The sequence below is a fragment of the Chinchilla lanigera genome, unplaced genomic scaffold (assembly GCF_000276665.1).
Source record: "Chinchilla lanigera isolate Chin_1 unplaced genomic scaffold, ChiLan1.0 scaffold00054, whole genome shotgun sequence".
NCBI lineage: Eukaryota > Metazoa > Chordata > Mammalia > Rodentia > Chinchillidae > Chinchilla > Chinchilla lanigera.
This window is the reverse complement of record NW_004955455.1, coordinates 8,301,760-8,327,490: the sequence shown is the minus strand read 5'-3', so window position 1 is coordinate 8,327,490 and position 25,731 is coordinate 8,301,760. Positions and strand designations below refer to the sequence as shown.

General features: G+C 47.0%; 3 protein-coding genes across 8 annotated transcripts in view; all 3 read left to right on the top strand.

Moving 5' to 3' along the window:
- LOC102008496 (glutathione S-transferase theta-1) overlaps window positions 1-2,743 on the top strand; it is an 11,304-nt gene extending 8,561 nt beyond the window's left edge. Inside the window, exons 4-5 of the mRNA XM_005396409.2 lie at window positions 1,900-2,076; window positions 2,282-2,743. Of these exons, the coding sequence (XP_005396466.1) occupies window positions 1,900-2,076; window positions 2,282-2,476 (372 nt within the window). The 3' untranslated portion in view covers window positions 2,477-2,743. The remainder of the gene's footprint in view (window positions 1-1,899; window positions 2,077-2,281) is intronic.
- A 1,460-nt stretch (window positions 2,744-4,203) lies between these two features.
- LOC102008182 (glutathione S-transferase theta-1-like) lies at window positions 4,204-9,828 on the top strand. Its single transcript, XM_005396408.2, has 5 exons — window positions 4,204-4,381; window positions 5,750-5,837; window positions 7,856-8,006; window positions 8,572-8,748; window positions 9,060-9,828. Exons 1-5 carry the CDS (start codon window positions 4,270-4,272, stop codon window positions 9,252-9,254), a joined length of 723 nt encoding a protein of 240 aa, XP_005396465.1. The 5' UTR covers window positions 4,204-4,269; the 3' UTR covers window positions 9,255-9,828.
- A 4,730-nt stretch (window positions 9,829-14,558) lies between these two features.
- The window catches only part of Cabin1 (calcineurin binding protein 1), a 150,568-nt gene continuing 139,395 nt past the window's right edge, over window positions 14,559-25,731 (top strand). For 4 of the 6 annotated variants that reach the window (XM_013520399.1, XM_013520400.1, XM_013520401.1 and 1 more), the window contains exon 1: window positions 14,559-14,636. The gene's annotated coding sequence lies outside the window, so the exon portion shown is untranslated. The other 2 variants (XM_013520396.1, XM_013520398.1) reach the window with 2 other exon arrangements.

Sequence of the window (25,731 nt, the reverse complement as noted above, 5' to 3'; positions counted from 1 at the left end):
TTTTTTTGGTCTTTTTGAGACAGGGTCTCTCTATGCAGTTCAGGCTGATCTTTTTTTTTTGTTTTTTTTCTGGTAGTGGGAATTGAACTCACGACCTTGCGCTTCCCAGGCAGGCGCTGTGCCACTGAGCTAAATCCCCAACCCCTTTTTTCTTCTTTTTTTTTTTGGTTCGGCTGATCTTGAGGTCACTTTGTAACCCAGGCTGGCCTGGAACTCGCAACGATCCTCCTGCCTCAGCCTCCCAAGTGCTGGGATTACAGGTGTGCGCCACCACGCCCAGCTATTTATTCCTTCTTAACTGCTCTATTGTATGAATAAACCACAACTCATTTATTACTTTATTATTATAAAATTCTCATGTGTTGCTTAATGAGGGGGATACATTCTTTCTAAGGAATGTATCAGCAGGAAATTTCATCATCATGTGAACATTCTAGAGGGTAGTTATACAAAGGTAGATGGACTAGGTCAGTCATTCCATATGATCTTTGTGCACACGCATGTGTATGCATGTGTGATACTGGGGGTTGAATCCAGAGCCTTTGTCCTGAGCTACAGCCTTGGCCCTTTTTTATTTTATTTTGAGACAAGGTCTCATTAAACCACTAAGTTGCCTAGGCAGGGCTCAACTTGGAGTTATAGCCAGGTGTGTGGTTCATGCCTGTAATCCCAGCACTCAGGAGGCTAAGGCAAGAGGATCAAGGCCAACCTGAACTATATAGCAAGACCTTGTCTCCAAAAAAACCAAGGCAACCCCTCCCCACAAACTTGCAACCTTCCTGCCTTAGTTTCTCTAGTAGCTAGGGGATATAGGTGTGTGCCACTACATCAGGTCTTTTGATGCAATCAAGAGCTGCAGGAAGCATGAGATGTATGGTACTATACTTTTCACTGTTATTTCAGAATGCTCCTACTTTTTTTGAGACAGGGTCTTGCTAGGTAGTTCAAATCCAGCCCTACTTACTATATAGCCCAGGCTGGCCTTGAATTTACAGTGATCCTCCTTCCTCAACCTCCCAAGAACTGGGATTACAGGCACATTCCACCATGCTCTGCAGAGTACTACTACTTATACAAAGGTCAGTGTAAAATAGTTTGCGGTGTGATGCTGCCAGCAGCCTCATATCCTGTGTTTACCATTTGACAATTGTATCAAGAGGCCAGTTTTGAGTAACTGACCTGTGACATTCAGGTTTAAGTACACTCTGTGATGTTTGCATAATGACAAAAACATCTAATGAAAGCTGGGCATGGTGGTGCACACCTGTAATCCCAGCACTTAGGAGGCTGAGGCAGGAGGATGCTTGCGAATTCTAGACGAGCCTCGGCTATAAAGTGAGCTCAAGTCCAGCCTGAACTGCATAGCGAGACCCTGTCTCAAAAAGACAAAAAACAAAACAAACCAACAAAAAAAGACAAAAAACAACAACAAAACATCTAGTGACACATTCTCAAACCACATACCCTTTGCATATGATTCCTAGAGAGAAGAAGGAGATGGGGGAATCAAAATTGATTAAGATATGTTATATATATCCAGCAATTCTCCGAAGTGAATGTAAGTACCATGTATTGCAAACATACCAATAAAAAAATTCCTAATCAAGCTCCCATCCCCAAAAGTATGAAACTCATTGTTCAGGACCCTATTTGAGTCATTCTCAAAGAAATTAGCATCATCTTTCTGGTACCCCAGAGGCTCAGGCCATCAGAGGTCAGGAACGTGGGAGTATCTCTGGGAAAAGGAGTCCCTTGGAGATTTCCATGTAGGCCTCGCTGTGCCATGGAAGAAAGACGCAATACATAGATCCAAAGGCAGCTCCAGTGTTGGGGGACTGCCTTCCTGCAATGAAGGAAGGGCTGACCTCTAACTCCCCACTTTGCCTGCCCATCTGTTAGGTGATGTTCCCTGTTTTCCTGGGTGAGCAAGTATCTTCTGAGCTGCTGGCAGCCACCTTGGCAGAGTTGGATGTGACCCTGCAGGTACTTGAGGACAAGTTTCTCCAGAACAAAGCTTTCCTTGTTGGGCCCCAGATCTCCCTGGCTGACCTGGTAGCCATCACAGAGCTGATGCATGTAAGTGTTGGGTGCCAGGTGGGCACACTAGATGAGTGGAGGGGCTGGCCAGTTGCTGAAGTCCTGTTTATGCTGCCCCACCAGGCTGTGGGGCTGTGCTTATGTGTGGGAACCCCTCCTGAGCGCTGGAGATCTCAGACCAGGTAGATGAGGTTGATCCTTGGCTTCACTCATCCGTCCTCATTGTGTCTCTTTCATGCTATAGCCGGTGGGGGCTGGCTGCCAAGTCTTTGAAGGCCGACCCAAGCTGGCTGCATGGCGCCGGAGAGTGGAGGCTGCAGTAGGAGAGGACCTCTTCCGGGAGGCCCACGAGGTCATCCTGAAGGTGAAGGACACACCACCTGCTGACCCTACCGTAAAGCAGAAGATGATGCCTAGGGTGCTGGCCATGATCCAGTGAGCTTGGAAGTCTCACCTCTGCATTGCCCTCGGCAGTTCACAAAGTACCTTTATTTCTACTGCCTCATGGCAGGAGGCCCAGGAAGCAGTAGTGGCTTTGCTCTAGAAATACCGCAGCAAGGCCCCCCAGACCAGAGGTCCATCCCCACTCTCACTTCCACAGCAGCCTGAAAACCACCAATGACTCGCGTCCAAGCCTTTAATCACTGCATTGTGTAAGTTTACATAATAAACCGAGGCTCTGTCTGAGTCTCACCTTCCAACTCTACTGTGCAATTTATTTGACCTTCTTGTGAACTGGCCCTGGTCTTGGTCTTTATCCAAAGACAACCTCCCTGCTCCCAGGCCCTAGGGCCAGCCCCCACCCCCCATGGTTGTCCTGATGATGAAATGTACAAATATGCTGCAGTCTTCTGGTTCTTGGTGAATGGTTTGTCAGATAGCCCAGGGGTCGGCAGCATCTAGAGTGTTGACTGTAGGCATGGCCAGGCCATTCCACAGGACATGGCCCTGTACCTGTCCTGAGGAATCCATTAGGAAGAGAGAAATCCAAATAGCAGGTCTCCTGGTCAGGGCCCAGTAATGCAGGGGCATAAATGACTTTCCTAGGCGCTTGGCTGTAAACTGCAAACTGTAGCAAAGTGCTGAGATTTCATCATAGAATAATCTGGGTGCTAGTGGGGCTGGTCTGGAAGGTGGTAGGGAGATCAGATGTTGCAGTAAGCGGGGCCAAAGGTGACTTGTGGAGAATTGGCAAAGGGATGGGCATGGAGAATGGGGCTCCTCCTGGTCTGGAGAGGGTGGTCCCGCAATGTCAAGAAGGCACTCTACTCTGCTGGGGAAATAGGTCTTCCTTAAAAGGGGACTCAGAACCAGGAAGACAACTCTTGATTCCAAATAACCTCTTCTCTTTCCAAAGGGCATTCCGTGAGGCTTGGGTTTGGGGATGTGGTCTTCTCATCCCTGGAGGAAATAGAAACTGCAGGGTCTCAGGTCTCAGGAGCTTCAGATCTGCAGGTGGCAGGACTTGGCCCTGGAAAGGGGGTGGGGAGGTTCTGTCCAATCCCAGGAACCCCTGCAGTCCCCTGGATGGGACCTAAAGGGCCGCTAGCCTCTGGGGAAGGGATTAGCTGGAGTGTAACGAATATGACCCTAGGGGTTGGAGAGGGCGTGCTAATTCCTTTTCCAGGTGTGGGTCCGGCCTCCACAAACAGCAGAAACCCAACATCCTCTCCAGCCTTTGTCCTGGGTGCTGTGCCCAGGATGGGGTGGGGAGGTGGCAGCACCTCTTTTTCTCTCTTTGTGTTCCAGGGAACTCGAAAGCCACTCCTCTCCCGGCTCTCTCCCAGGGTAGAAGTGGGTTTGGGGTGACTGCAGACAGCTCAGGTCTTTCCACCTTAAATTCACTGAGAGTCTGTACTGGAGCATCCCTGGAGTCTCGTTTCTCATTACAGCTCTCCCTGCCCCATTTGATGAACGTGGGCATTGAGGCCCCGGGAAAGAGGTCTGACTTGGCAGCAACCCTCCCCAACTTCCACCCCGTAGCGTACCGGCATGTTTGTGCCCTGCCCACGTGGGCAGACACCCGCAACCCAGATTCTGTCCAGGGGGAGGGTGAGAGAGCCTGATTGGCCTAAAGTTCTCCGGAGCCAACCAATGGGCAGGGAGGGCGTGGTCAGGGTCCTCTGCCTGTGTACGTTATTGGCTCCGGGCCCTGCTCGTTGGGTTTTTTTTTTTTTTTGGTTGTTCTACCTGCTGGTAGGTCCGCCCGCCGTCCCCACCACCGTCCCCACCATGGGCCTGGAGCTCTACCTGGACCTTATGTCCCAGCCCTGCCGCGCAGTCTACATCTTTGCCAAGAAGAACGGCATCCCCTTCCAGCTGCGCACGGTGGAACTGCTCAAAGGTGGGCAGGGCAGGGGGGCTGGGGAGTCTGGGCTCCGGGGTGCAGGCGGACCTCTGTCTCTCGGCACCGCTTAGGGGTCAGGCTGGGCATGTGGAAAGGCGAGAAGCATCAACTCTCCAGTGTGGAACCTGTTTCATCCGTTCCCATTTGTATTATTAAAGAACCCTAGTCTTTGCCTAGTGACTATAAGGCGTTCTTTAAAATACTGGATAAAGGGAGCAGAAGAGGACCCAGAGAGTGGGGCCGGAAGTATAGTGAGAGCCAGACTATGGCCCTCCCGTGTTGGAGAAAACGATTGAACTGCCCCCTCATTTCCTTAGTGGAGTTGTGTCTACATCTTCGGCAAAGAGACCCCCTTCCCCAGTCACCCCTGCCTAGGTTCCTTGCATTTTTACGTCTTCCTTGGCAGTTTTTAGCTTTTCTTTTTCTAACTAGTGATTTGCTCTTTGGTTTCTGGAGAGCTCTGTGGCAGAGCAGCGGGGGAGGCCAGCCCCCTGCCTGAGCTGCCGCACTGTGGTCTGCTTGACCTGCAAGACGCAGCTGGAGCAGAATCCAGAGGAGGAGGCAGGGCCCTGACTGGATAGCAGGGCAGGCACCAAGCCAGAGCCCCCCTGGGCAGCCCCCTGCTCAGCTGATTCCCTATCCTTACTGGGGCACCTCTGATACCCCCGTCTTGGGTCACCTGCAGTGGGGCAGGGGCTGGACACAGGCAGTTTTTGGAGGGAGAACTGGCAAGGCTGATGGTGTCTGTTTAGTACAAGGACCATGTGTAGCCCTCGGGGCAGGCTGAACCTTGGCTCCACCAAGGCCCTCCAACTCCATACGAATTAACTGGGCACCAGGGTCCTCTCCAAGCTGGCCTGGCCTGGAGGGTGAGCGATGTGGAAGTGAGCCAGACCTGGGAACCCCAATAAGAAGGGAGATTGGAGGGTCTGGCACTGGCAGGGAGAAAGTATTGAGCTGCTGGAGGCTGGGTGGCTCAAAGGGTCAAGTGTTACCGGGAAAAGGAAGGGTGGGCTGAGAGCTGGGAACAGGGGTGAGTGAGCTCAGCTGGCCTGGTCAGAAGGACCTGAGTCCCCACCAGAAATAGGAGGATGAATGTGAGGGGCAAACCTACAGCCCAGGTGGGGAGACTGGAGTGTTTAACCAAGGTTGGAACTGGCTGGGGCTGGCAGGTAGGTCACCCTGGCCACAAGCCCAGACTGAGATTCTGCTTGACCCAGGCTTCAAGGGCATGGACATAGGGCAGGTGGGCCACTGCTGGGGTCAGCATCAGTGATCCAGTGACCAGCACAGTGCCTGAATTTTTGGGGGATCTCAGAGGTCTTGGGGTTCTCCTCCCTGCTTGCTTGACTGTCTTTTCTACAGGCCAGCACTACACTGATTCCTTTGCTCAGATCAACCCCCTGAGGAAGGTGCCAGCCTTAAAGGATGGAGACTTCACCTTGGCCGAGAGGTAATAGATTCCTGGCCCACAGCTGTGTTAGCCAGCTGCTTGTGTCCATTGTTCAGGGCTGGGGCCACAGTTTGTTTGTTTGTTTATTTGTTTTTGAAACAGGGTCTTGCTATGTAGTTCAGGCTGGCCTTGAACTCACTCTGTAGCCCAGGCTGGCCTCAAACTAGGAGTGATCCTCCTGCCTCAGCCTCCCAGAGCTAGGATTACAGGTGTGTGGTCAGGGGCCACAATTTCTGCGTCCTGAGGACCAGTGCCATTCCCAGGGTAGAGAGTGGGCTGGAGCAGGCAGAAGTGCCTACTGCATTGTGCAGATGAGGAAACTAGGACTGGAAGAAGGGAGACCTCTACAAGGTTGGGGCCCATCCTGCTTCCAGGCCTCTTCCCTGCCAGCCTAAGCTTCAGAAGAAAAGAAGAAAAAAAGAAGTATGGAACAGTGGCTGCACCAGCCACTGCAGAGTGACTACTTCTGCAAATCCTGGGGGAGGTGCTATTTCCCTGGAGAAGCAAGGAACCACCCAGTGAGCTCAGTGGCTATTGGCTGAGCATCCATCAGCACTGGGCCACATTCAGTGGGGCTTGAACAGGGAACGTGTCTAAGGCTTTGCCTTGCTGGAGCTCACATTCTAGAGGGGAAGCTGACAGTAACCCACTCACACAGGTAAGAGGTCGGTGGCGAGTGCTACGGAGAAGACAGACAGGTGGGGAGGGGGTTGAATAAGCAGCAAAGGGAAGGCTCTTGAGAATTTGGCTTCTGAGCACAAATCTGCAGGAACCTGCAGGACTGAAGAGGTGTGTGGGGAAGCATGTTCTGACCGGAGGGAAAAGCAAGGGTGAAAGCCTTCAGGTGGGGCCATGATTGGGGCAGAGGCCAAAGAGTATCCGATTCGGCTTTGCTGGGGTGAGGGAGAGAAGCTAAGCAGGAAGGGAGGGCGGGGGTGGGTATGTGGCACAAGGAAGACGATGGTTTTTCCTGTGGATAGGTGCAACTAACAGGGTTTTGTTTGTTTCTTTTGCTTTTTGAGACAGGATCTCCTTTTCTAGTTTGGGCTGGCCTTGAACTCACTATATAGCCCAGGCTGGCCTTGAAGTTGTGGTGATCCTCCTGCCTCAGCCTCCCCAGTGCTGGGATTACAGGCGTGGGCCACCACACCCAGCCAATCGGGGGGGTTTTGAGCAGAGGAGAGCTGTGCTCAATCTATGTTTTAACAAATCCTCTGGCTGGGATGAGAAGGCTGCTGTGATAATCTAGGCACAAGGCACCCAGGCCCCAGCAAACTTGGTGGTGGTGCAGGGTGGGAATGATTGGCTCTGACCACTCCACCGTGAAGCAGAAGGGTGGGATATGGATAGGAAAGGTGGACCCAAGGCCTCCAGGTTGGTAGCTGAGTGGTAGTGATGTCCTCTACTGAGGCCACAGAGTACTTCAAGGGTAGAGCCAGATTCACACTTAGAGTCATTTGACGGCAGAGCCTGGGGTCAGTGGACTGTCTAACACCCAGGGAGGCATGATGAGCCCAAGGACCCAGGCTGCATGGGGCATATACGATGGGGAGAAGTGACGGGAGGAGGTCAGGGAGGGCTTTGTGGAGGAGGTGACTGGAAAGTTTGAGGAACTGGAGAGGAAGTGGGAAGTAGTTTCCGTGTCACCTGAGAGGCCTCTCCCAATTTCAGGAGAGTATGAGAGGGGCAGAGGCCTTGCTCCTGACTCTGTCTATCTTGTGGGTATGATGGGAGTAGTACTCAAGTTGCTCTCATTCTTTGCAACTCACACTGGGTGACCCTTCCTCCTAGATGCCTTCTCACAGGTCCTGGCTCCTGAAATCCTATATTTTGTTGCTCACTTGGTGTCCTCAGTGCAGATAATGGAATGGCCTGGTGTAGGGCTGTGTGAACCTGGGCTGCCTTCTAACATCTGTGAGCCTCACATTCCCCCTCTGCACAGTGTGAATAGTGAATATTACCCCCCAAAGCTGAAGGATGAGTGGAGCATGACTTCCACCGCTCCTCTATTCCCCCAGTGTGGCCATTCTGCTGTATCTGAGTCGCAAGTACAAGACCCCTGACCACTGGTATCCCCAGGACCTGCAGGCCCGGGCCCGGGTGGATGAGTTCCTGTCCTGGCAGCACACGGCCTTGCGGAGTTGCTGCTCACGGGCCATGTGGCAGAAGGTGAGCCAGGGAGGCCGGGGCACCTCGTGGGGAGCTCCAAGAAGGGTGCTTTCTGTTTTCAACATCAGACCCAGGCCCTTAGAACGCCAAGTCCCAGGAATGCCAGAGACTGCCAATCATAATGTTTATGAACAAGTACTTTAGCTGTATCTCGCTGGATTCACACAAGTCCCACCTGAGCAATTTGGGGTGCAGTTGAGAGGTGGCTGAGGAGTAGGGACAGAATGGCTGTTGCACTGGGGAGGGCTCCGAGTGGGGGACCTTGGAAGCCTTTAAACTGGAAAGGGTGAGGAGACATCCAGAGGACTGGTGGATGGTTGGGGTGAGGGTGGGATAAAGGATGGGATTTGTGGAGAGTCTCCCCTTACCCTCTCCCAGGGATTGAACCAAGCCTTCACTCTGGACTACATCCCCAGCCCTATTTCATTCCTTATTTTAAGACAGGTTCTCACTAAATTGCTCAGGTGGGGCTTGACCTTGTGATCCTCCTTCCTCAGCTTCCCACAGTGAGTATAGGCTTGTGCTGCCGTGCTTGGCTCTGACTCTGTCTCTGCTGGCCCACCAGATGATGTTCCCTGTTGTGATGCGTCAGCCAGTGCCCCAGGAGACGTTGCTGTCCACTTTGGCTGAGCTGGACAGCTGCCTGCAGCTGCTCGAGGACAAGTTCCTTCGAGACCAGGACTTCCTCACTGGTCCCCAAATCTCTGTGGCTGACTTGATGGCCATCACAGAACTGATGCATGTGAGTGCCATGGCGGGGGCGTGTGGCTTGCTGAACAGTAGGGAGTCCTGGGAAGGGGCTGACTTCCCCACTTATGTCAACTTTTCTGGTTGTGGGACCCTGGAGGACCTTCAGTCTCCTCGTCTATAAAATGAACCCTCATAAGCTTCACTTCGGGATACAGGTAGCTTGCCAAGGTCCCCTGGGAGAGGCATCCCCAACCCATCACGCGTAGTGGAGGTGGGAAAATCCTACCAGAGAAACCTAAAGCACGCTGTGCTACCCTGCGTTTGGCTGTGCCCAGTGCCTCCACCTGGCTCCCTCTCCCTTAGCCTGTCAGTGCTGGCTGCCAGATCTTCGAAAGCCGACCCAAGCTGGCCGCATGGCGCAGGCGTGTGGAGGCCGTGGTGGGGGAAGACCTCTTCCGGGAGGCCCATGCAGTTGTCCTGAAGGCCAAGGACACACCTCCGCTGGACCCTGCGATGAAGGAGAAGTTTCAGCACTTAATGCGGCTTTTGTTGCAGTGAGCAGCTGGCCTGGGCCTGTGAAGCCACCAAGGGAAGGGCTGGGTTGTTGGAATAAAGCAACGGGGCTGGGGCTGGGGATTCAGCTCAGCTGCACAGCGTCTGCCTGGCAAGCGCAAGGTTGTGAGCTCAGTTCCCGGTACCAGAAAAAATAAATAAATAAATAAGTAAATAATGCCACAGGACTGCCTGACTCCTTGTGTGTGGGTTGGACATGTCCACAGGTCTCTGGTCCACAGTTCCCTCCAGACATCATGGTGCCATTCCGTTGTGTCCTCCCTCATCTGACTTCCACATCTGACTTCCACATGCCTTTGGGGAGAACTTTAGTACATGCTTAGGTGGCCTTGTCCCTCTTCTTTTGAAACATTCCACACAAAACCCCCAAATGATTGTAAAAGTCAATTTAAACTAACCAATGCTATCTGCTTCTGTAACTTCGCTTGCAAAGGCCCGCCTTTGTGGTTTTTGGGTTTAAAAGCCGGACTTAACCCCAGCTCGGCGCTCTCTGTTCCTGCGTGTTCAGTTAGCCCCACGCATGCCTGGTAAATAAACTCCCCTTGCTTATTGCATGAGAGAGCGTCTCTTAGAGTCTTCCTTCACGCGGCGAGATTCTCGACCCTTACACGCTTAGTCCTGACTACTGTCTTCTTCCTCCCCTACTGTTGCTCCCAGATTTGTCACCCGTCCCTGCCGTTTCCTCTCAAGACTCTCACGACCTACCTTGTCTTTGTAACCCAAGGCCCCCTGACATGTGATATCTGATAAACTGTTAACAGGACAGGGAAGGTCACAACAGAACTTCTCCTGGCCTCCCTGACTTCCTGGAGTATTTATAGTAATTTATACGTGCGATTGGATCTGTTCATAGACACTCCCGGAATTTTAATACCGTATTTGAAAATCCCAACTCAATTCGGAAAACCACCACCACTCTGCCTGGAGCGGGTGGGGCCGGTCCTTGATGAGACTAAGGTCTGGTAGGGGGCGTGCCCACAGAACTTCGGGAAATCAGAGCTAGCGCACCTGTCCAGTCTGCAGAGGCGGGAATGTGGTCCGGGCAGCCAATTGGGGAGCGGTGAGTCTGCTCAGCCAATGAGGAACCTGCTTGCCGTGGCGCTCCGCCCCTACTCCGTGTTGCGCTACAGTTTGGAACATCTAGCTCTGCTCTGAGCTCTTGGCCGCCGCTCTCGCCGTCAATCTCCCAGTCTTGCCTGACAGCCGACCACTGAGCTGATAAGAACTCGGCCAACCGCCAGCCCACGGGGCTGGAGAAACGGCCCTGCGCGGCCCTCCGGGACAAACCCGAGGACGCGGGCGAGGATTGGGGTTCCCTGGGCAAGGGTGGGTTGGGGACCAGTAGCCAGGTTCTGTCCTCGCCTCGCCTTTCAAGTGACCTGGACTCTTTTCCCTAAAGACCTGGAGTTCTCCCGCCAACCTTGAACTTCCGTGCCTCTGATTCCGGGCGCCTGCCTTTCCGTTGCCCGTCCTAACCCTCTGCACCTATGACCCCGATCTCACCTCCGAGAAACCCAGCCGCTCTCCTGCTCTGCTCTCTGCTCTGCACTGCTGCTCCGCGGGCCCTGGTTCCACACGCTAGCCTGGTTGCTCCAGCTTCAGGTGAAATTTTCCTGTCCCCCGTAGCGTGTGACTGTGAAGGTGCGGGGCTGATTTGACGGTGGCGCTGTGTGGATCCACAGAGCCCTGCGTGCATTTGCTCCTGCCCTCCATCTGCGTGGTGGGCACAGCTCAGCAGATCCCGGGCCAGGGCGCCGGCTTCTTCGAGTTCCTCACCAAGGAGATGGTCCTGAGTCCAGACCAGTGCACAACAGGAGTGAGAGGACCTGTTTGGAACTGCTGTGTGATCAGAAGTAATGATCCTGCCTCCTGGCACCTGCATAAAGTGGAGAAAAAATTACACTCCTTACTTTGTCCAGGAAGGGACATGCATTCAAGGCGTGGTGCCCTGGGTCCCTTGGCTCCTGTGTCTTGTTGAGCAGCTATGTTCAGGGTGAGGTCAGAGTTGAATAACTTCCTGGTTTTGCAGTGGACCCTGTAGTTCAAACCAAAAGCCAGAAAATAAATTTATTGGGGGTCTTAGAAATTGCAACTGGGCAGATAGCTCTGAACAAGTGTTCTGAGGAAGGATGAGCATGCACTAGTGAAAACTTTTGTAGGAATCTTCTTTGAGAAAGAACAGAGGCTGTTTGAGAGATAAAAGGTAAAGGAAGTGTATACTTAGTAAAACTACCCATAAAACAAGTCTAATAACCTTGACATGCATCTGCAGTCTCTGGGCACAGTGTAATTATCCAGTGGTTCAGGGTCAAATCATTTCACATCCTAGTGGTCCAAGGGTAGATGTGACCTATGTATGTACTGTATTCCTAAATAACAGCTTTGGAAGTACATAGGTCCTGCTTCCATTTTTCTGAGTCCATTTTGAAACGTTCTCTCATCTTTGAAATATCAAATTGAGATTTTCATTCTCTGCAGTCTACACACTTAATAAAGTTCGTTTCTAATAGACTATGCCTATTGTGTCTGTACCTGACCATTCAAAGCTAGAATTTGGGATTGCTTTCCTTGACTCACTGTCTCAACTGTTACAGTGTTCATTCCTCCTGCCAGGGTGTTCCATGAATGTCTGACTTCCAGCATGGCTTGGAGGTTGTGAATGAATGGCTGCAGTACCTGAGGGTGGAATTGAGGGCTAACTCTCAGGACTGAATGTCGGACCCAGTGGCACAGGCCTATGATCCTAGCACTGGAGAGGCTGAGGCAGGAGATGAGTTTGAGGCCAGCCTGGGCTATAGAGTGAGTTCAAGACTAACCTGGACTACATAACAAACAAACACACACAAACAAATCTATTGACTCCACCCTAGTGATGCTAGCTATCATCTGCTGGTTTAGTGAACTGATCCTTCCCCACCTCGCTAGTATTCTCTTCTCGTACAGTGACCCTAAGCTTTTTCGCCTGGTAAAACTGTGCTACCCCAGGCTCTGGCATGGTCTGTACTGTTTTTCCCCTTTGAACCATGGTCACAAAGCTCCTACTTGTTTTGACTGCATTTCCCAACTTTTATCAAAGTTTTCCCTCAAATGGATCTCTGAACATACAACTCAGGGGTGGGCGCTGGATTCAAGGTGCACATCCTCTATGGACTTTTTGAATCTACCTGTTTCTGGGGTTGGGGATTTAGCTCAGTGGTGGAACGCTTGCCTAGCAAGCTGGAAGCCCTGGGTTCGGGCCTCAGCACCAAAACCAAAAAACTAAAACCCATCTGAAAACAAAGAAAATCGAATCTGTCTGTTTCTGCTCTTCACCCCACCTTGTAGGCTATAGATTTCTCAAAGTCAAGGTTGGCGACTCAGTCATTTTTGTACCTCTTGTCATCAGTAAAGCTTTTTTTTTTTGTCTTTTTGAGACAGGGTCTTCCTATGCAGTTCAGGTTGCCCTTGAGCTCACTTTGTAGCCCAGGCTGGCCTCGAAGTCACAATGATCCTCCTGCCTCAGCCTCCCGAGTGCTGGGATTACAGACGTGTGCCACCACGCCCGGCCAGTAAAGCTTTTTTATATTGAATTTAATGAGTTATTCAGCCTGATTTTACTATCGTTAGTTAATTATTAAAATCAGATTTTATTGGTATATTTTAGACATACATAATGATTGCATTCATTGGATAATTTTTTTGTTTTTGTTTATTTTTGGTGGTACTGGGGATTGAACTCAGGGCCTTGTGCATGCTAGGCAAGCACTCTACTGCTGAGCTACATCCCCAGCCCAAGAATTTGTACCTGTATATGATATAACTTGATTTTTTCCCATTCCCCTATGTTCCCCATTTACAAAAGCTTTATTTCCACTTTTTCATTATTTTCTCTCTCTCTCTTTTTACTTTTTCCTTCTTAATATTTGAGATGGGGTCTCACTATGTAGTTCAGGCTGGCCTTGAACTCATGGTGATCCTCCTGCCTCAGCCTCTCGGGTGAGGGGATTACAGGTGTGTGCCACCATGCCCAGTTTACTTTATTATTTATTTAGAGATAGGGTCTTGCTATGTAGTCTAGGAAACCCTGAACTTGCTATGTAGCCCAATCTGCCCTCCAACTCGAAAGGCCCCTTCTTTAGCCTCTGGAGCTGGGAATTTTAAAATTTTTTTTTATTTATTTATTTATTTATTTATTTATTTATTTATTTGTCTTTTCTTTTTGAGACAAGGTCTTGCCATGCAGTTTAGGATGGCCTTGAGCTCACTTTATAGCCCAGGCTGGTATTGAACTCACACCAATCCTTCTGCCTCAGCCTCCTGAGCGCTGGGATTACAGGTGTGCACCATCACGCCAGGCGCTGGGCATCTTTTTTAAAAAATATTTTTAATTAGTATATGTTTGCAATACATGGTGATTACATTTATCTTGGAGGATTGATATATATCATATCGTATTTTGATAATTTCTACCTTCCTCCCTTAGTTTTTTAAATTTTTAACATTTTGCTGGAGTAGCGCTCGCCCGTAATCCTAGCTACTCAAAGAGGTTGAGGCAGGAGGACTGCAATTCCAGCCCAGTCAGGATAATTTATGCGGAACCTGTTTCAAAATAAAAATAAAATAAAATAAAAAGGGCTGAGGATGTACGTCATGGGTAGCTTGCAATTCTTAGTACAAAAGAAGTATTTAAAAATTGTCTTTCAGGTAAAAAAAAAAAAAAAAGCCATAATTTTCATTCTTATTTAACAAACCCCTATGAATTTGATTAAATTCCACAAGGTGGAAGCCCTTTCCTAAAACGCTTTATAAGAAGCCCTTAACTCTGGAACCTCTTTTCGGGGCGAATTCTAGAACCCCCTCCCCGCCATTCATTTATGGGGTCTTGTTATTGTTTTGATCGTTTGTGTCCGTTGGGCCTCAACTCTTTTGGGGAGGAGGTGAGATACGGGTGATTGAATGAACAAGGAAGCTCTTCAGCCCTTAGTTCCATCTGAGTGTTCCCCAAATTTCCTCCCCTTTCAGAGCACTTGTCCCACAGCATAACGAGAACACACAGCCCCTCACTAAGCGACTGCTCAGGGCCAGGCGGCCTCCAACTACTGGAAATCAGACCGCGAGCTTCCACTGAACGCCCCGGAGCGCGGCTACCCTGAGCAACAGTTGGGAACCGGGGAGCTTCAAGCTCAGCCGTCTACGCGCGCCGGGCGGATCTAAGGGGCGCACCCTGCAGGGCCGAGTGAGCCAAACGGCGGGCGAGAGCAGCGTACGCCAGCGCTGATTGGTTAGCAGAGCCGGCAATCGAGCCAATGGGAACGCGCCTTATTGTCAGGCGCGCTGCCGACTCGTGCGGGGGTCGAGGAGCACGGGCGGTTGCCTAGGAGACGCCGGGTGAGTACCTGGACTGCACCTTCGGGGGCGGCTCGCGGGTGGGGGCGCGGCTCGTGAGAGCCGGAGCGCGGGCCGGGGGCGCTGCCAGCCGAAGGCCGAGTCACGTGAGGACGCTGGAGTATTCCTCCGCATCCCGAGCGCCAGTGTGGGAAACCGGGGCCGGAAAGCCAGCAGGACGCAGCGGGGCCTGTGAGTGCCCGCGGGCTTCCTCGCGGCGCTGGTCGGGGGCGGTCCTGCGGTCCCTAAGGAGCGTCTGGTCTCGGAGTGGATCGCAGTGACCGCAGCGGGACCACCACCTCCGTTCCGCGCGTGCTGAGTGCAAAGCCTGGCGCTAACCCCTCGCTGGCGTCCTTTCACTCACCTTCAGGGCAGCCCTGCGAGGTGAGCGCTGTGGACGTTCGTGCCGTGTACGGGGCTGGTAACGGAGGCGCTGGGAAGGTGAGAGGACTTGCTGAAAGTCTTCGGGTGGGTCAGCCCGACTCCAGCTGAGAATCTTGACCATGCTGCTGCACTGCCTCCAGGAGGATGTCCTGGCTAGACAGCCCTCACCTGACTTTCTCGGGTGACTGCAGAGGTGGCTTTGGGGGCCACTGTCCTCTTCTGGACCTGGGTTATTATAGGTCATAATTTCGGATTCCCTGTAGCTAAGGTTCCTTCTGTGTGATTCATTACTGTAGTTAAAATAGACTGTCTTTAGAATGGTCCCCTTCAGGGGTCGGCAAGCTCTTTGTAAATGTATTATCATAGCGTGTTCTGAATGGGATAAACAACAATGTTAAATAGGCTGTTGCTTCTGGCTGTTTAACTCTGGCTGCTTCACGCTGGTATTGTAGTGTGGATACAGCCCGAGACAGTATGTACATAGAAGAGGGACTGCGGTCAGCTAATTTTATTTATGGATATTGACATTTGAGTTTTGTATAAACTTCATGATCTTCTCATGTGTCACATTTTTTTCTCATGAAAAATGTACAGAAGCAAAAATGTACAGGCGTAGTTGTAGAGTCGATGTCTAGTTCAGAGCTTTAATAGTAGAGAAAACTGAGACCTAGATAGGGGCATCTGTGCCAAGTCAGTGCACAGCCGTGTTTTGCCAGAACCGAGCTTAGGGCTTTGGATTGGTGGGCCACAAACACCACCGATTTTTTTCCAGCTGTGGACAAGGGTACCTCCTGCTCCCAAAGTGTTCTTTATCGTGTTCTTAGGCCGAAGACACTATACTCATAGAGTTTGGAAACTTGTGAGCTTAAAGTTGTGAATGTGCTATTCTGAGAAAAATGCAGCTGCTGGATTGGGAATCTGAGAGAAGGATATAGGTTGAGCACCTGTAACCTGAAAATCCAAAATGCTCCCTAGTTAAAAACTCTTGAGTGCAAGTATGACCCCAAAGGGGGAGGGCACATTATAAAACTTTAACAATTATTAAACATACTGTGTAAAATATGTGTATAAGGCCATCTGTTAGGACGTATATAAAACATGAATGAATTTTGGGCCCCATTCTAAGATAGGTCACATTCCAAAATCCAAAGGAAATCTGAAATGCAGAACACTTCTGATTCCAGGCATTTCTGATACAGTTTTCTCAACTGGTACTGTACTTTCTCATTTTTATTTTATAGCCTTCTTTTTTTTATAGCCTTTTTAAAGCTCCTTTTGGGGTTCGTGGTAAGTTCATGGTCACCACTCTTAAATTTCTCACCTGCAGAATGATAAATGTGTAATCTTGGACGGTTATTTCTTTTTTAAGATTTTAAAAATTTTAAATGTAGAGAAAAGTTGCGACACTAATACAGAGTTTCTTTCTTTTTTTTTTGGTACCAGGAATTGAATTGAGGACTTTATGCTTGCCAGGCAGGCGCTTGTGCCGCTGAGCTATATCCCCGGTCTTAATTAAAAATCTGAAGGAAAAGCTATCCATTCTTTTGTTCATTGAATCATCTTATTTGTATCAGTGTGGATTGTGGATATTAATTTTATTCTATGAGTTGAAGTACAATATTACTTTATTGCTTCTATTTCTTTCTTTTTTTTCCCTGTCTTTTTGAGACAGGGTCTCGCTAGCAGTTCAGACTGGCCTTGAGCTCACTAGGCTGGTCTTGAACTCACAATGATCCTCCTGCCACAGCCTCCCAAGAGTGCTGGGATTACAGGTGTGCGCCACCATGCTCGGCTTATTGCTTCTATTTCTTTTCTTTCTTTTTTTTTTTTTTGTACCGGGAATCGAATTCAGGACCTTGCGCTTGCCAGATAGGTGCTTGTGCTACTGAGCTATATCCCTGGCCCTTAATTGCTTCTATTTGTGCATTGGCTGTTTAGGTTTTCCTTCATGTTAGCTTCTGTGTGCTATCAGTGAGCTCTTGTCTTTGTTTTTTTTTTTTTTTTTTTTTTTTTTTTTTTTTTTTTTGGCGATACTGGGGATTGAATTTAGGGCCTTTCACTGAAGTACGTCTCCAGCTCTTAGTGAGACAGGATCTCACTAAGTTGCCCAGGCTGTACTTGAACTTAAGATCTGTCTGCCTCAGCTTCCCAGAGTGCTGTAATTACTGGCTTCTGCCTAGCCCTTGCCATTTTTTGAACACTTCCTTTACAGAACCACAAGGTGTTCTAGAGCATTTTGTAATTTCTTAATCTTACGCCCAGGGTCACATTTCTTTGTGTTTAGCTTTATAGTATCTACTCAAGATACTTTTTTTTTTTTCCAGTTACTTAGGTTGGTTTTTTCTTTCTCGTGTCCTTAAGTATGTTAATGTTTGTATTCATTTTGGGTCCCCCCTAAAATCCCAATTGATTTTAATTGTTTATTTTGAGAGTCTGAACCATGACTATGGCTGTGAGAGTCAGGATGCTACACAAAGGTCTTCTTAGACAAGTGTCACTTTCCTCATTCCTGCCACCTGTCCCAGTCTCCTCTTCTTCTTTGCCCCTTTTCCACCTGTTTTATGTAGCTCACTTTAATAGTATCTGCGTTACTCTGAATTTCTTTTTGTATAAATGAACGGTAGTTGTGTATTTCTCTATATTCTCTGTCTTATATGTAGGTGGCATGCTCTATGTTTGCTCTTTGCACTTAACAGTTGCTTGAAAATCACCCCGTATTTATTCATGGAAGTCTCCCTTGTTCATTTTTAAAAATAGCTTCATTGGAGTATGATTTATGTACTTTATAATTTGCCCACTTAAAGTGTATAGTTCAGTGCTTTTTAATGTACAGAGTTGTGCAAACATCACCACAGTCAATTTTAGAACATTTCTAAACTAAGCAGTCACTTCCCATTTCCTTTTCCCCTAGCCCTGGGCAAGCACTAATCTGTGTTCTGTCTATATGGATTTGTCTGTTTTAGACATTCATATACGTGGGACCACATTGTGGCATTTTGTGATTGGCTTCTCTACTTAGCACAGTATTTTCATAGTCCATCCATGTGGTCAGTAGTTTATTACTTCTTATCACTGAATAATATGCCATTGTATAAATACACTGTTCTACATTTTATTTATTCGTTAGTTCATGGATTTTTGGGTTCTTCCGTTTTGGTGGCTATGAATACTGCTATTACGAACATTCCCTCAGTAATTCTACCACATTACTTTACTGTGTGGATATTCCATAGTTCATCGACGCTTCTATCTACGGCCACTTGTTTCCAGTATCTTGCATTTACAAACAGCGCTGTACAACGGCTAACCCTGTGCACATGTATTTTTGTATTGGTGGAGATAACATTTTCAGAGTAGATTCCTGTAAGTGTAATTGCTGGACAGAAATCTAAGTACAAATATAATTTTCTCAAGTATTGTCAAGTTCCCCTCCAGACTGGTTGTAGCAGTTTGGATTTGTGTGAGGGTAGTGCCTGTTTCTCCATAACCCTACCAAGACAAGGTGCTGTTGTGATTCCTGAGAAGTGGAGGACACTCAGTGCTGTTGTAACATGCATTTCTGTAATTATCATTTAGTTTGAACATTTTGTCACATGTTTGGGAGACCACTATGTCTTCTTTTGTGAATTGTGTGTCTGTATCTTTTCTCCATTTTTCTATCAGTTTTTTGTTCTTCTCTTCCTTAGCTCTTCTTTTTGAAATTATGGTAAATATAAGCACAATTTACCATTTAACCATTTTTAAGTATATTGTTCTGTGTCAGTAAGTATACCCACATTGTTATGCATCACCACTATTTATATCCAGAACTTTTTTTTTACCTTTCAGATCAAAACTCTGTACCCATAAAACACTAAATCTCCATTTGCTCGCCCCTCCCAGTCCCTGGCAAGCGCCATTCTACTTTCTGTTTCTGTGAATTTGAGTACTTTAGCTACATTGCACAGGTAGAATCATGTGGTATTTGCATTTTGTTACAGGCCTATTTCACTTGGTATAATGTCTTCAAAATTCTATGTTGTAGTGTGTGTTAAAAATTGCCTGCCTTCTTAGAATATCTTGAATGATATTCTGTGGTGTATATACACAGTACCACATTTTGTTTGTGCATTAACTTGCTGGTAGATTCCTAGCTGCTTCTTATTTTTGGCTATTATGAATAATACTTTATCTCTCAGGTTTTTTTTTTGTTTTGTTTTGGGACTCGAACTCAAGACCTTGCACTTGCCAGGCAGGTGCTATGCTGCTGAGCTATCTCCCTGGCCCCTTGTCTTGGCCCCAGTTTTTAAGAGCTATTTATGTCTTACAGATGTTAGCCCACAGTATATGTTGCAAATGAAGTAATATGCAGTGGTAAAAATTAATGAGGGAATGTTCAGTGTTACTCTTAATCACCAAAAGTCTGGTTTGTCAATTCTCTCGACTCTTTTCTGATTTTTTTGTTGTGGAAAAAATTTTAAGTTTTGTTTTGTTTTGTTTTTGAGACAGGGTCTTGCTATGTAGTTCAGGCTGGCCTTGAACTCACTATGTAGCCCAGGCTGTTCTCAAAGTCACAGCTATCCTCTTGCCTTTGCCTCCTGAGTGCTGGGATAACAGGCGCGCGCCACTGCACCCAGCCAAATTTGAAGTTTTTAAGTAGTTAATCTTTTTTGTTTCTTTTACTGCTTTTGGATTTTAAATCGTAGAAAATTTTTCCATATACTAAGAGTAAAGAGCAATTTTTTTTCCCGCCCCCCGGTACCAGGAATCAGACTCACGACCTTGTGCTTGCCAGGCAGGCGCTGTGCCGCTGAGCTAAATCCCCAGCCCCAAGAGCAATTTTTTCATCACTAAAACCTACCTGCCACCCTTTAAAAGAGGAGTTTCTTTTTTATTTTTGGCTCGCCTTTTCAGTCCCTGGTTGGCTGGCCCCAAAGGAGAAACTGCATGGTGGAAAGGCCTGGCGGGAGGATAGCTGCTCCTTCCATGGTGGCCAGGAAGAAGAGAAGGAAGGAGCCGGGGTGGAGACGTAGCCTGCCTGCCGAGCTCCCAGTGACCCGCCTCTAGCCAGGCCCAGCACATTCAGTTTTCACACCTCCGTGATCCAGTCACCTTCTAGGAGCCCTGCCTCCAAGTGTATGGGAGTTTTGGGGGTCATTTTTGACCTAAACTACAATAGTAGTAGTGTGTTTTTTTTAAAGATCCCTAGTCCATTGTAGTTTATTCTTATATATTATGTGAGGTGTAGGTCTGATTTTTTTTTTTTTTCCGCAATGCTTATCAGTAGTCCCAGCATCACTTATTACAGTGTTCATATTGATCTCACTAGTTTGAGAGACTACCTTTGCTATATTTTTAATTTCCATGTTGTCATAGTGTTTTCTGTTTCTATAACAAAATACCTGAGGCTGAATACTTTATAAATAGAGAATTTTATTTTGCTCATGGTCTTGGAAGCAGAAAGTCTAAGACTGGGCAGTCCCATCTGTTTGGTTTGTCGTGAGGGCCCTAGGGTGGATGGCATCACAGTGGTGGAAGCTGTGCAGAAATCAGATGGTGAAACAGAAGGCTAGAGAGATTGAAGGGGCAGGCTTGCTCCTTTTATAAAAGCCTACTCTCTCAGCAACTGACCAGTGTCCTGCAAGAACTATATTATCTCTTCTGAGGGCAGCCCCTCCAGTGACCTAATCACCTTCCCACCCTGTCCTACCTTTAAAAAGTTCCAGCATTTTCAACATCTGCATGTGGAGCCCTAATCTAATGTAACAGAAAATACGCCCCCTCCCCCCCACCCCAGCATACTTCTGTTTCTTAGTTGCCCAGGTAACTTCTTACTCCAGTTCCAGTTGCTTCTGTCTCTTAGAAGTGGCTGGTCACTGTGATACACATTGTATAAACCAACCCCCAATTGACAAGCCATTCTGCCTCCGTACTTCCTTTGCTTATCCCATGTAAACCCTAGACCACTAGAGATCAGGGCCTGATATTCTGAGAACGATCCCAATTAGTGCCTGGCGACGTAAATAAATCTGCCTCCAAATCCTGGGTGTCATTTTGGTGTTTCTACTTGCCGTTGCATTAGCACATGGCCTTTTGGGGGAACATATTCAAACAATTCATACCATAGCACATAGGTACTTAAGTCTAATTCTGGACTTACTCTCTTTATGTACATGTTATTGCTTCTTGGGCTTTTGGCTAAGATCAAGTTTAATATATTTATGTACACGTGTGCCATTGTCAGAACATTTTCACTATTAAGTCTTTCTACAGTATGCTTTAATATCTGTAGGACTTATCCCCCCTCTTACAGTTTTTTATTTTTATTATTTTCCTATGTAGTCTCACCTTTCTTTGTTTTTCTACATGAACTTTAGTATTAGTTTGTCCATTATCTTGTTTTTTTCTTTTTGGTTTTGAGACAGGGTCTCACAGTGTAGACCAGGCTGGCCTGCAACTCACAGTGATCCTCTTGCCTCAGCCTCCTGAGTGCTGGGATTACAGGTGTGCATCTTGTTGGTATTTTTATTGGGATTATATCAGGCTTACAAGTTAACTGAGGAGCATTGATATCTTTATATTGAGTTCTTCTCACATACAAGGGATGTCATTCCATTTGTTTAAGTTCACTGCAGTATCTTTCAGTAGTGTTTTTAAAATTTTCTGTGCATAGGTTTGCAGATTGCCTATTATCTTTATTCCTAAAGATTTAATCATTACTGTTGCAAATGGGCTTTTTATTTACTAACTCCCATTTCTGATTTGTGTATGTGAACATTCTTGATTTTTTATGCTAATCTTATATTGTGCTATTTCACTGAGTTATTGCATAAGTTTTGCTATTAGTTTTGGAGTCTTCTGGGCATTCTACAGATAGTTAGCAACTAGTGATACTTCTACTTGTTATCCATTCTTATATGGTGGTACCTTGGTTCATGCATTTAATTCTTTCCATGTTTTTCGTTGCAAACTGAATTGGACGAGAAGCAAATCAAATTCGGTGGTTAGGTTCAATGTTGACCGTATGGGGAAATTTGATTCAGTGTTTGTCCACTTCAGTTTGGGACCAAAATTGTAGAATTTTTTTTTTTTTTTTGGTTTTTTGGTTTTTCTCTGGTACCAGGAACCGAACTCACAACCTTGCGCTTGCCAGGCAGGCGCTTTGCCGCTGAGCTAAATCCCAAGCCCCAGAATTGTAGAATTAAGTTCGTGAACTAAGGTACCACAGCACTCTGGTTGGCTTCCTTATTACTGTATAGGCTGAAACCTCTAGTGCAGTGGTAGCAGTGGAGGTAGTGATCTGTGGGAAAAAGAGGTCCAGAGGTCTGGTTGACGGCCGTGGCGGAGGAATGAGTCTGAGCAAACTCGGACTCCTCGGCAAACTGAGTAAATCGCCCTGCCTAGGCTGTCCTGCTCTGACTTCTTATTTCCGCATTGTCCCGTCCCGTCCCCCCCCCCCAGTCCATAGTACCACCTCCAAACCATGCCCCCAGCCCGCCTCTATTGCCACGCCTCTAGCCTGCTCTATAAAACAGCTGATACTTCCGCAATAAAATCGGATCTGCACCATCAGCCTGGTCTCCAGTGTCTCTTTTCACCGTGTTGCCACTTACCACGGGCCCAGGTCCCTGGACCTCAGGAGGTTCAACCTCAGTGATCGTCCTTGCTGTATTCCAAACATTTAGCTAAATGGGCTACAGTGTTGCTCCATTATATATGATTTTGCCTTTATGACTAAGCATACATATTTTACCATGGTAAAGTATTAATTCTTAATTTTTGAATGGGTGTTGAATTTCTTCAAAGACCTTCTCTTCTATGAAGATAATTGTATGATTTTTTTTCTTGCTTAGATGATTGCATTGTTATGTTTCTTTTTATTTTTTATTTTTTTTTATTTTTGGTTTTTGGTTTTTCTCTGGTACCGGGAACTGAACTCACGACCTTGCGCTTGCCAGGCAGGCGCTTTTGCCGCTGAGCTAAATCCCCAGCCCCTACATTGTTATGTTTCTTTAAATTTCTCCAATTTAGCTGTATTTTCTTTTACTCAGCAGTTTTCTAATAATCAGATTCTTTAAATTTTTAGACAGATGGCCCTTCTGTCATTTTTGGCTAGTGTTACTAAATTCTAGTTGTCATATTCTATAGTATTGTGATCAGAGTGTTTAAATACTTTTATTTTAGGGAAGGTTTTTTATTGTGATGTAGTGTGTAATCAGTTTTTTGTGCATGTGCAGTGAATACTGGAGAATATGTATTCTGTTATCAGTGTGTAGAATTTGGCACACATCTGTAAGACCTCTCCTGTTCATTATGTATTTACATTGTCTATTGTCTTACTTTTTTCTCCATTTGATCTGTCTTGTGCTGAGAGTGGTGTGAAAGGTTCCCATTATTGTGTTACTCTCTGTGTCTTTGCATCTCCTGTGGAACTCACTCCTTCAAGTTGGTGCCTGTGCTGTTTGGTTCATATTCTTGAGTGTTGTATCATCATTGTGAATCGAGTCTTTTGCAAATTTGATACCTGTGGGCTTGAATTGTATTTTTTCTGATGTTTGAATTGCTACTCAGGAGTATGTTTTTATTTTTTCCATTGTATTTGTTATTTGTGCATGTTTGCATTTCATAATGATTACATTCATCACAGGCTAGGAAGGGCAGAAGGAAGAGGGAAAGAGGGAGACTGGATAACAAGTACTGAAGTACACTTTGCATAACAAATACTGAGATACAATTAGGAGCAATTCTAATGTTTTGCACAGTAGTGTGACTGTAGTTCAACAGCACCACCCTCCCGCCTCCAGAACTCTCTTCATCTTGCAAAACTGAAACTGTCCACAGCCCTTTGCAGCCGTTCTCCTTTCTGTTGCTATCAATTTCCTTGTCTAGGTCCCTCGTATAAATGGACTCCTATATTATTTGTCCTTTTATGTCTGGCTTATTTTACATAGCATGTTTTCAAGGTGTATCCATTTTGTAGCAGGTGTCAGAATTTCACTCCTTTTCTTTTAGTTTTTTGAGACAAGGTCTCCCTGTACAGTTCAGGCTGCTCTTGAACTCACTATGTAGCCCTGTTGACTGGCCTTGAATTTGTAGCAGTCCTCCTGCCTCAGCCTCCTGAGTGCTGGGGTTACAGGCATGTGTCACCATGCCCAGCATTCATTCCTTTTTAAGATCAAATAATGTTGCATTGTTTGCATATGTCATGTTTTGTTTATCTGTTTGTTTGTTGATGAACACCCAAGTTACTTTCACATTTTGACAGTTGTGAGTAATATGCTGCTGTGGACTTGAACGGGAGTGCCAGTGTTTGTTCAAGTCTCTGCTTTCAGTTCTTCGGCGTATATAACCAGAAGTGGAATTCCTGGGTCATATCTAATTGCATGATGAACTTTTGAGGAACCGCCATACCATTTTCCATAGTATGTTCACTATTTTATATTCTCACCAGCCATGAGGGCCATGAGGGCTCCAGTTTCTCCCTATCCTCATAAGCACTTGTTATTTTTGGTTTTGTTTTGATTATAGACTGGATATAGGCTTTTAATATTGCTTTTTTTTTGCGGGGGGGTCTTTTTGAGACAGGGTTTCGTTATCCAGTTGAGGCTGGCGTTGAACTCACTTTGTAGCCCAGGCTGGCCTCGAACTCACAGTGATCCTTCTGCCTCAGCTTCCCAAGTGCTGGGGTTACAAAGGTGCGCCACCACACCTGGCATGCTCTTTTGTAAATTTTGAGACACCATCTCCTAAGTCACTAAGTTGCCCAGGTAGTATCTGAACTTGTGTTCCTCCTGCCTCAGCCTTCCAAGTGCTAGTGTTACAGTTGTGTACCACCACACCTGGCTCCTTATGACTATTTTAGTGTGTGTTCCTTCTGTTATTAAGAAGAAAAAAGTAGCTGATTGTGGTGGTGCACACCTGTTAATGCCAGCACTTGAGAGGCTGAGGCAAGAGGATTGTCATGAGTTCAAGGCCAGCCTGGGCTACATAGTGAGTTCAAGGTTACCACAGCACGATCTTGTTTAGAAAAAAAAGGAAATAAAGAGAGAAAGAAAAAAGTATAAAAGTATACCAGGAAACAATTTGCTGTGTTAAACCAGAAGGAGTCTCACATATCTTGTGTTTACTTTTTATTTAGTATTTCAGTATTGGGGATTGAACCTAGAAAACTGAGGTTTGTTTTTTTTTTGTTTGTTTGTTTGGTTTTTTTTTTTTGAAACTTACTCTCACTGTGTTACCTCAAGCAGCCTTGAACTTGAGATCTTCCTGCCTCAGCCTCATTTGTAGCTGGGCTTATAGCAACATACCATCATGCTTGGCTCCGTCTCTAAACTTTAAATCCATAGCATTCATTTTTCCTTTTTTCTGGTGTAGAACCTAGGAGTGTGATAGCTATCAGTCTAGAAAAGGTTAGAGTCTCTCAAAGGCCCTGCAAGAGCCCCTGGGGACTCAGGGCCTGTGGTAAAAGCCTGTGCTATAAGTCATTGCTGTAAGTGCCCTGGATGGTGGTCATTTTATTTAATAAAAGTGGAGATTGGCTATGGCGCTGGATGCCTGTAATTCCAGCACTCAGGAGGCTGAGGCAGGAGGATCACTGTGAGTTCAAGGCCAGTTGGAACTACATAGCAAGACCCTCTCTCAAAAAAAAAAAAAAAATCCAGTCCAATGCTGTTTCCCATCCAGCACCTGCCAGGCCCTTCCTGTCCTTCCCACCAGCCTCTCAGATGGGACTTTT